This window comes from Bos indicus, chromosome 5 (assembly GCF_029378745.1).
Source record: "Bos indicus isolate NIAB-ARS_2022 breed Sahiwal x Tharparkar chromosome 5, NIAB-ARS_B.indTharparkar_mat_pri_1.0, whole genome shotgun sequence".
NCBI classification, from domain to species: Eukaryota; Metazoa; Chordata; class Mammalia; order Artiodactyla; family Bovidae; genus Bos; species Bos indicus.
Genome location: NC_091764.1, coordinates 58,052,950 through 58,064,730, shown reverse-complemented (window position 1 = coordinate 58,064,730; position 11,781 = coordinate 58,052,950). Strand labels below are relative to the sequence as shown.

Sequence of the window (11,781 nt, the reverse complement as noted above, 5' to 3'; positions counted from 1 at the left end):
CTGCCCTCTCTGGGGTCGCACAGAGTCAGACACAACTGAAGCAACTTAGCAGCAGCAGCAGCAGACAAGTATATGGAATGGTTCAGAGAATAGAATGACATAATCCTAATATAGAGAACTTTGAATTCTAGTGGACAGGCAAGGAGAGAAGCATGGAGGGTCCACTGGAAAGAAGTGAGGAGCTGGTACTTTTTGACACCAAGGGAATCCAAGGGAGTTGAACAAGAAGGAAAATGAGAGACTGCTATAGTCACATGAAAAATAAAAGCAAAAATGGCAGGGGAGAGTAAGAAAAACAGCTAGTCTGAGAAAAGTTAGACAAACACATAGAGCAATAAATGGAATCAGTAGAAAGAAAGAAAAGAGAATATAGAAGAAAGAAAATTACGAACTATTCTAGAAGGAGGCAGCTGCTGGAAGCATTCCTTTAATAACTCATTCCAAAAGCTATTTAAACATCGTCTATGAGGCATGTATTTATTTCATATTGGCACTGGGGAGAGTACCATGTGGGAAAATAATGACAACTTTTCTATGCAGGGCAAAAGAGACTGGCAAGGACCCAACACCATTCAGCTGGGCCACTGGGCTGGGTCATATTATCAGAGGAAAAGTTCATCTCCTTTTGTTTTTTTCAGATTCCATCTGTCCATTTCAGAGCTCCTCTTCCTTTATCAACTTTCATCACTATCACTATTCTACCTTGAGATAAACTTTTTCAGCAATGAAAAATAAAACCGTGTTGACTGAGTTCATCCTGCTAGGTCTAACAGATGTCCCTGAACTCCAGGTGATGGTTTTCATCTTTCTGTTCCTCATCTATTTACTCAGCATCATTGGAAATCTGACAATCCTCATCCTCACCTTGCTGGACTCTCATCTTCAGACCCCCATGTATTTCTTTCTCTGAAACTTCTCCTTCTTAGAAATTCCCTTCACAAGTATCTTCATTCCCAGGGTCCTGATCAGCATCACAACAGGGAACAAGATTATCAGCTTTGCTGGCTGCTTTGCTCAGTATTTCTTTGCCATATTCCTGGGGGCCACAGAGTTTTACCTTCTGGCTGCCATGTCCTATGACCGCTATGTGGCTGTATGCAAACCCTTGCATTACACAACCACCATGAGCAGCAAAGTCTGCACCCAACTTGTTCTCTGCTCTTGGCTGGCTGGGCTAATGGTTATTATACCACAAATCACTCTGATGAGTCAGCAGGACTTCTGTGAATCCAATTGGCTGAATCATTATTTCTGTGACTATGAGCCCCTTCGAGAGCTCTCCTGTTCAGACACAAACCTCATACAGAAGGTGGCCTTTCTTGTGGCGTCGGTGACCCTGGTGGTCATGCTGGTGCTAGTCATTCTCTCCTACACGTCCATTATCAGGACTATTCTGAAACTCCCCTCTGCCCATCAAAGGACAAAAGCCTTTTCCACCTGTTCTTCCCACTTGGTTGTCATTTCTCTCTCTTATGGAAGCTGCTTCTTCATTTATGTTAAGCCCACAGCAAAAGAAGTGGACACATTCAACAATACTGAGCTCTGCTCAGTACCTCAGCTGCATCTTTGCTGAACCCCTTCATTTACACCCTAAGGAATCAACAGGTAAAACAAGCCTTCAAGGATACAGTCCAGAAGCTCGTGAATCTTAAAGAATTTCAGAATTAAAGCCTTAATGGATGAGTCCTTACTATGTACCAAACTCTCTGCCAATTACTAGGCTTCCAATATACAGTTAAACTTCAGGCCAGTGAGAAAGACTGGAAAATAAATAAATTATAACCTGTAAGTGTTCATATAAAGAAACGATTAGGCTTTATCAATGAAAAAGCAGTTCCACCTGAATTAGTGAGTCGATAAATGTTTTCAGAGGGAGTGCCATTTTGAACTCAGTCTTAACAAGTAGGAATAGGTCAAGCAAGTAAAAACAAGAGGAAGAAACTTGAGTAGAAAGAATATTGCTGGTATGAATACCAAATTTAAGTCCTACAAGATTGAGTAAACGTTGTCATTCATTTCAGTGAAATAAAAAGGAGAAGGAGAGAGTTGAGGAAATAATATATTTCAGTTTTGAATTAAGTTAAATCCCATTTTAAATAAATTAAGTGCTCATAATGTCAAGTCATTTGGATTTGGGACAAGATTTTCGCTCAGATGGTAAAGTATTCACTGCAATGTGGGAGACAGGAGTTCAGGAAGATCTTCCCTGGGTCAGGAAGATCCCCTGGGGAAGGGAAGAGCTACCCACTCCAGTATTCTTGCCTGAAGAATTCCATGAACAGAGGAACCTGGCAGGTTATAGTCCATGGGATCACAAAGAGTTGTACATGACTAAGAGACTAACACTTTTACTTCTATTTTTTATGGGTTTAGCAATCCATAGCTATTGAAATAGAAATTGATGTGAAAATTGAGGGTGTCATGAATAAAAGAGGGTGAGCAGAAGAGGCAGAGAAGGTGCTAAGAAGTCAATAGAGGAGTTCCCTGGTGGTCCAGTGGTTAAGAATCCACCTGCCAATGCAGGGGACAAAGTTTCAACCCCTGGGCCAGGAATATCCCACATGCCACTGAGCAACTAAACCCATGTACCGCAACTACTGAGCCCACTTGCCTAGAGCCAGTGCTCTGCAACAGAAGAAGCCACCACAATGAAGGGTAGCCCCGCTTTCAGCAACTAGAAAAAGCCTGAGCAGCAACAAGGACCCAGCACAGCCAAAAATAAAATTTTTAAATAAAAAAAAGAAGTCAATATATCTGTGGAATTCATGGGAAGAGAATGTTTCAAGAAAAATAGATAGTTGGCAATGTGAAATGCTGCAGAAACCAATTAATATGAAGAAAGACATTATGACAATTAGGGTGTTCTTATTGATCATAACCATCTTCAAAAACGCAGAATTTGAGGATGGGACAGGAAGAAGTCTGACTGTTGTGGGATACTGGTGGGTAAAAGCTAAAAATTTAGGAATTGTAAAATGGAATGTCAAGAATGGAGAAATGAAAATAAAACAACCTCCAAGTTGTGTTCCCTATCATTTCTCACTACTAGTATCTATGCTTTCACAGTACACAGTATATCACAGTATATATCATAAAAATGGTTATATGAAACTATGTTCTCTTCTTGTCTGTAAGATTGCAAATTCAAAGCTAATATCTTTGATCACAGTTCCATCTACAATATCGACCAGTGATAGGTGTTCAGTAATTCATTGTTGAATGGATAAATGAATAATGGATGAGTAGATGGGTGGCTGAGTGAACAAATGAATGAGGGAGCCCAGAACTGAATCTTTTTCAGTGAAGAACCTCCAACCTTTGAGAATTTATGTACTGAGAGCAATGAATTAGCAAGGCATGCCTCATATGGATGACTTAGATCTGCCTGGAAATTCCTATTTTACAAATGAGGGAATGGAAGAGAAAAGAGGTGAAATAAGTTGTGCAGGGTCACACAGCTGAGTGCCTGCATTAGAATTAAATACTAAATATGTCTGATGCCAGAGTACACTTGCTGAACTTCTGAGTAGTACAACCTTCCACCCACTCTAACTAAAGTCCACTCTTCTAAGTGTTTCTAAGTATTTTAAGTAGCCTTGAATTTCGGCTTTCTCCAAGCTTTCAACAAGCTTTCATTATAAGCCTTTAGGAGGTGAATCTCTTTAGGAAGTTGAAAGCTTGCAAAAGCCTATATTATCCCACCTATGGCTCCTGACCTCTCTAAAGAAGCTTCTCCTTTCCACATCCATATCTCTTCTGAACAACATGAATCTTCTATTATCCTCTTTAAGAGGGATCAGCTTTTCATCCAGAGTGCAACTCAGTTCAGTTCAAGATGCTGAAAAACTTCAGAGCTGATGTTTAAAAGACAGAATTGTGGTGCTTGAAAGCAGCTTTTCATGGAAATAAGGTGTATTTGAACATGTGACAATTGATATATACAAAATAGAGGTTTTGCTGTCTTTGTGCCTTTCATGATGGTAGCAGGAGTGAACTTACAAAAAGATATCAAATACTGATATCTGTAAGAACAGCTATCTCAGGAATTCCATGATGGTCCAGAGGTTAGGGCTTGACAATCTCACTGCCATAGCCCAGGGTTCAATCCCTGTTTGGGGAATGAAGATTGTGCAAGCCACATGGCATAGCTAAAAACAAACAAACAAAAAAGCACATATATCTGCTTTTAGAGAACTTCTTTAGAATTCCATTCCAGTTTGCTATACCCCAATACAAAATAAAATAAAATAAAGTTTGGGAAAAGAAAGAATTCAATTCCATTATTTAAAATGGGTTTTCTATCAACTAGCCCCAGCCCCAGTAACTAAACTAGCTTTTCTACAACTATCTTAAGACAACTTGTCAGCTACTTTAATTGACAAAAGTTATTTTCAAATCTCATTCTAAAAGAATATTCAAAAGAATATTCTAAATGTATGTTTCAAAGTATGCTGTACTAGGGCGACCTAGAGGGAGGGTATGGGAAGGGAGGAGGGAGGAGGGTTCAGGATGGGGAACACAGGTATACCTGTGGCAGATTCATTTCGATATTTGGCAAAACTAATACAATATTGTAAAGTTTAAAAATAAAATAAAATTTTTTAAAAATTGGGGGTTTTATGCTTGCAATTTTTTCTATACTAGAGCATTTAATGACTAAATTTGACCCCCTTGATAGAAAACAGATCAGTGGTTTCTTAAGAATTGGGGAAGAGTTTGTTGCACAGGGTTTCGGGGTGGAGCAATCGAAGAACTGTTCTACACTTTGACTATGATGATGACTGCATTTGCCAAGTTTTGGAGTTTTACTGAATGTAAATTCTACTTTAAATAAACATGACTTTTTTTTCCTTCTTTTTAAAAATTAATATATTTATTTTAATTGGAGGCTAATTACTTTACACACTGTGAATTATGCACGAGCCTTTCCTCACCAAGACTGATCTGACCACTGTCTGTGCTGCATCTAATCTCCTGTGGCATGGCACCATATGCCATCAACCACTCACTAGTCAGATAATTGTACAGGATCTATTCTGTTACAGTGGGGAGCAGCAGTTGTCTTCACTAGAATAAAATTTCATTCAGGATATGAATTTCTTTTCCCAGTTCAGCATTTTCATCCATCCAAATTATGTGTTTTATTTACCATAATGTTATCCCATGATGTCTCTTATAAACATAGAGAAGGGATTGATATATACACACTACTCTATATAAAATAGATAAGTAATAAGGACCTACTATATAGCACAGGGAATTCTATTCAATACTCTGCAATGGCCTATATGGGAAAAGGATCAAAAAAAGAGTCAATATGTGTGTAACTGATTCACTTTGCTGTACACCTGAAACTAACACAACATTGTATAAATTAACTGTATGCCAATAAAAATTTTAAAAATAAAAAAAAATTTTTTAAGAAGAAATATTTATTTATTTATATGTATTACCTTCTAGCTTGATCACCCATAATTTATCAACATAGTCTCTGTACCTAACTCCAAATTTCAAAAAGGAGAATGTAATTAGCTCATGTCTATACCTAGGTCATTCTCCTCTGGCCAAGTTCTCTCAAAAGGAGGTGTGGACTGGGAGAAAAATAAAGTCTATCATAACTATCATAAAATTATCTCTTTGTCTAGTCTGTGACATCACGGATTATCCACAAATAAATGTCCTTTCCCTTGAAGTTCTAGGCTAGATTGCGTTAATCCCTTCTGCAAATCTTAATGTTAAGGTTCTGCTACTCCACCTCTTTTGCCTTTTCCTTATATACCTACTGTTATGGTTATTGCCCTCTGATAGTCTCTGAGGCCTATGTTTGTCTTTCCTAAAGAGCTCTACTTGCTGTAATGCTGTATCTCATTAGCATTCTCAGAAATACATATATGCCACACTCACCCATTCCATCTCTCCATCAAAAGCCAAACTGGGAACAGGGGGAGAAGTTGCTCCCACAAGTAGCTAAGGTAACTTTCATCTGTCAAGGAGCAACCCCAGTGAGAAACATTCCTCACACTGAGCACAAGTGGAAAATTAATATTATATAGCAGATTTTGGCCAAAGCAAATTGTTGATCTTATTCCTTTGACCAATCCAATCTGAAAATCCTTTTATAAAGGAAATTTGAATTTTAAGCCCTTAGGGAGCCACATGACAATTATCATATCTGTGTAAAGGTTTAAAAATTGAGAGCGTCAGTAAATACGTGGAGGAGGGGTTTTCAAGCCCTATAGAAGAAAGAGAAGAAGGACACAGGGCCTCCAGTCTTCCTTCTGAGAATAGTTTTCAGGACACAGAAGACTGAAGGGAAGGGAAAGAAACTAATGGGGAAAACGCTAAGCCCTGCACAGGATTCATGTTACTTGACAAAGGTAAGATCACCACAACAACAGAAGGCAGGTGCTCTGCTACCATTTTGTTCCTCAGGAGATATATGACATGGTGTTATGAACATTAAGCAAGTTATTAAGGTATATTGTCTAGCATTATGCATAATGTAATGAAGATATGTTTAGAATTATGCCCAGCATGTGGTAAATGGCTCAAAAAACATGTTCCTCGGTCTCTTTGGGCTTCTTCCCCAATCCCTTATTAAAAGCTCAGTTCCAGAGTTCTCAAAAAACAGGGTTCATTAGCATTCTCTGAATGTGGGCCTCCTGGGAACTTTTCTTTCTTCAACTGATTGTTCTGAGGCCTCCCCTGAATAGAACATTTAAAATATGCTTCTATCTAGTATAAAGTCAGAGACAGCACATATTCAGGCTCAGAAGGGTCAGAACAGAGGAAATCAGACTTTGAAAGGAGGGTGCTTTCTACTATCACTACGATAAATGTGTTTACTTAAATAAATCACATCTCAAAGGATTACTTGCCGGCCAGGGTGCATTTTAAACTAATGTGGAAATAAAAAGTAGTGAATGACAGCTAAACTGATATATAGAAAAGAAATAGCATTTTTCCTATGAAATTTTCATAGGTGTGTGAATTTTTGTGAATAATTAGGTGAATAAGTAGTTGTGGGAAGTGAAACAAGTTCAGTTTTATTCTACCTTTCCTCTACATCTGACTTCTAAATTGTGATTCATCGCATGGACATGTATGGGTAAAATCCTACAGGACCACCCTGAAAGTCAAGTGTAAGTATATTCTCAGCTTATACTTATATCCATGTTCCTTGTTTGTGACTATAGAGCATGAAATCATATTACTGTGATTTTTTTTAATTAAAAAGCAACTTATGCTTGCTTTGTTGCATTCATATAATGTAGATAAGTATAAAATAAAAAGACACAGCTCCCATTATGTCCCCACTTCTTCATCTAACTCCATAAAAATAATACTGATAGCAATTTTTCCAGATCTGTATGACCATGCACATAAAAATATAATTTTAGAGCAGAAGATATATATTTTTTGACCAAATGGAATAATATAATACACAATTATTCAACAGCTTCCTTTATTCATGTAACAATATACCAGATATGTCCTTCCAAGTGAGTTCACATAAATCTTTGCTATTTATTTTCTTTATTTAATGCATTTTATAGTTTGGAGGCACCAAAATTACTTAGTCACTTTCCTATTGATGGAAATTTTCATTGTTTCCAAGTTTTTATGTTTACAGACAAGGTTGTAATGAATAGCTTTGTAAAATTATGGAAGCAGAATTATTATAGAATTTGTGTGGAATATGAATATAAAGATTTGAATGATAACACACAGTTTGTTCACCAAAGACCAAAAATTAATGACCAGGAAGTTCAAGAGCCTGAACGTTCAGGCACTGGATGACGTGGCCATGTTCCATACATCCTTGTGATTAGGATATTCTTAGGGACAATGGCAGAGATGGCTCCCTGGTGATCCAGAGAGGCCAGGGATATAGGGAGGTGGGCTTAGGATTTCTCTGTTTCAGGGACCTTAAAAGATCAGAACAGGAAGATGCCTAAAGGATTCTAGAAATTTGAGGCTTCTTTCTTAGGACAAATGCTGAGCTTTTGTAAAAGTATATTATGACCAAATAATCTGGTAGTCCCTTTCCTGGTTCTGTGTTAAAGCTATACCCGTATTCCAAATGAAGTGACTCAGCCCATCTAGGAGGCTTAGAGGGCGTAGGATGGAAGAGTCTGAGTGCAAAGGAACACCACTCCCTTAGTGTCAGTTGTCAGAGGAGCCTGGTGAATTACAGTACATGGAGTCACAAGAGTCGGACATGATTTAGTGACTAAACCACCACCACCAAGTGTTGATGGTAAGAATTTAATTAGTTCCTGAAAGCCCCTCCTGAAGTTATTTGGTGTCTGAGATTTGCCTTTCCATCGCTGACAACTCAGTATTATGAAAACTAAGCAAGAGAGAGAGTCCAAACGAACTATATATACATTTGTTATTGTTGCTAAGTCAGGTCTGACTCTGTGACCCCATGGACTGTAGCCCCCAGGCTTCTCTGTCCATGGTATCTCCCAGACAAGAATACTGGAGTGGGTTGCCATTTTCTACTCCAGGGGATCTTCCCAACCCAGGGATTGAAACAGAGTGCCTCTGTGTCTCCTGCATTGGCAGGTGGATTCTTTACCACTATGTCACCTGGGAAGTCCTTATATACATTTTAAAATTATTATACTCCCCTCACCCACAATAACAAATAAGAGAAATATAGATTTTTTATTATTTGGTGGTAGAAAAAGCACCAAGTGTGAACAAGGAAAATTTCAAAATACAACCTTGCTGATAAAGGCTGGGCTCTCAGCTCTTAGAGCAAAGACCAGATAACACACATGACTCCTTGGCTTTCATCAGTGAAAGAGAGACAGGAAACAGTAAAGTCCATTTATAGGCTCAAGAGACTTTACCTTAGACTGACTCTTAAATTCTCCTATTTGTTGTTAGATTAAAAAAAGCTAGGAAAAATTTACCATTTATATAGCAAATTGCCAAAGATAAAAGGCTAAATGAAGAGCAAAATAAAGAGTAGAGAGAAAAGGCACTATTTTTTTTCATTTATTTAACAATTATGTATTTATTATGCTGTGTGCTTTAGCCAGTGTTATTGGGGGGTAAAAGAATACCAAAAAAGAAGAAGAATATTATTTATGAAAGAGCCTACTTTAATACCAACACTACAATCATTCAATAAGTGTTGGTTCTCCTGTTCTTCCTCTGCTCTTAAGGAACTTACAATCTGTTTTTGGAAAGGTGACATATACCCATAAAACAGAGAATGGATAATGCCCAAATAGAATGCATCATTTATGTTAATTCTTATCTTAGAATCAGACAGCTCTCTGTATTTATCCTGTGCCACAGACATTCAGATATTCATTTTGATACAAAATTTCCACATAGAATGTGGTCCCCATGGAAAGCAGTATGGTTATTTCTAACAAAACTAAAAATAGAATTATAATATGATCCAGCAAAATATCTTCTGGATATATATCCAAAAGAAATGAAACTAGAATCTTGAAGATATATTTGGACACCCATGATTATAGCAGCTTTATTCATAATAATCAAGAAATGGAAGCAACCCATCAGCAGATGAATGGATAGATAAAATGTGACATATACATACAATGGAATATTATTCAATCTTTAAAAGGAAGGAAATCCTGTCACATGGATTATTAACCTTGAGAACATTACACTAAGTGAAATAAACCAGTCACAAAAATACATACATACATACACAGTGTATGATTCCACTTACATGAGATGTCTAAAGTAGTCAAAATCAAAAAAATAGAAAGTAGAATGGTGGCTGCCAGGAGCAGCAGTTGAGCAGGATTAGGGAGAGTTGTTCAACAGGCATAGCATTTCAGCTTTACAAAATGAAAACGTTCTGGAGATCTGTTGCACAACAATGTGGATATGTTTAACATCGAACTCCACACTTTGGCTGATTCGTGTTGATGCTTGGCAGAAAGCAACAAAATTCTGTAAAGCAATTATCCTTCAATTAAAAAATGAATATATTTTTAAAAAAGAAAAAAATGGTTAAGATGGTAAATTTTATATTGTGTTTTTGACCACAATTTTCTAAAATTCCATAAAACATCTCACAAATGCTAATTACACTTTTCACAGACTATCTTAGTCAGATAACGTACTTAGCAACTGGACTTAACTCACTGATTTTCCTACCCATTTGCACAGGAGATCTACTGGAAGAGAAGGAAGAGGCCAGCTCTCACAGAGGCCTATAACTTCTATAGCCTTATGGCTACAGAAACACAGAGAAACTATTTGCTTAAGCCATATATTGCCAGGGTCAATGCAAGGACTAATTTTCCTTTTGAATGTGAGTGGCTACATAATCAGAAAATTAAACTTAGGTCAGTGGTTTATCCTGGGGAAAGAAGTGGCAACCCACTCCAGTATCCTTGCCTGGGAAATCCCATGGACAGAGGAGCCTGGCAGGCTACAGTCCATGGGGTTGCAAAGAGTCGGACACGACTTAGCTACTAAACAACAGTGGTCTATAAACACAGTTTTCTCAACTGACTTCTAACAGAAAACATGAAGTTATAAAACTGCCACTTTGTATAAAATAATATTTTTAAGATAGGAATTAATGTATTCTATTCAGTCATTAACCATTTTCTATTTTTTTAATTTATTTTTGTTTTTGGCTGCATTGGATCTTCATTGCTATGCATGGGTTTTCTCTAGTTTCAGCAAGCAGAGGCTTCTCTCTAGTTGCAGTGCACAGGCTTCTCATTGTAATGACTTCTCTTGTTGCAGATCACAGGCTCTTGGGCACACAAGCTCAGTGGTTGCGGCCTACAGGCCTAGTCGCCCTACGGCATGTGGAATCCTCCTGGATCAGGGATCAAACCTGTGTCCCTCACACTGGTAGGTGGATGCTTAACCCCTGGACCACCAGAGAAGTCCCAACCATTATCTATTTCATGTGTACATTACATCTCTCCAAACACTGAATGTAAGTTCCTTAAGAGCAGAGGAAAGGCAAGAGAACCAACACTTATTTCTAAAGTAAATATCTTAAAACACCAAACCAAAAAAAAACTCTATCAAAGAGCTTGGAAATTTAAAGAAATTTTAATCACAAGGTAGAAATATGCTGATATAATTTTAACATATTAAGTTTAGTTAGAGGGGAGAATATCTAAAAGAAATATGTTAAAGCTAATGATATGGAGATGAAAATGAAGTAACAATTCAGGCCTACAAATATCCACTTGAGGGGTAGCATGAGACAGGCATAAGACAGTACCATTTCACTCATGTGGAAACTAAAGCAAGCTAACCACCTGAATGTGTGTTTGGGAGAAAGAAGTGCCAAAGTGAGAGAGACATCATTAGTGTCTGAAGAAAGGAGGAAAAATTAGGGAGAAACCACTAGTTAAAGGCAGAAATTTAAAAAAATAAAATAAAGATACTAGAAGAAAAAAATCATATTTCTCAATAAGGTTCACAACTTTTTATTTCAGATATATTTTTCTAGCCAGAGTAAAATTACATGCTTATTAATAAACATGGATATGGAAGGAAATGATAGCAGGTATCTGATTGGAGAGATACCATCTGCTCCTCTGCTAACACCACCTAAAATAGGATAACTGGGACCTGAGGGAAAGCTGACACCAGCAGCAAAGATTGTGAGACTGGTGACATTAGTTACAATGGTCCACAAATTTAAAACATCAAAGAAAAGTTGGAGCATCTTGGTTTACCATAGTTATAAGGGCATTGCTGATTCTATTCTAAAGACTCCTCAACTATAGCTAACAAGTTAGCATTTCTTCTCAC

The 11,781-nt window shown here is 37.5% G+C and overlaps 1 protein-coding gene across 1 annotated transcript; it reads left to right on the top strand.

Annotated features, from left to right (window-relative positions):
* Window positions 1-724: 724 nt before the first annotated feature.
* Window positions 725-1,668, top strand: LOC109558421 (olfactory receptor 2AP1). The gene is given in 2 exon segments (XM_019959847.2): window positions 725-1,535; window positions 1,538-1,668. Coding segments are annotated over 2 exon segments (942 nt in total).
* The last annotated feature ends 10,113 nt before the right edge of the window (window positions 1,669-11,781 follow it).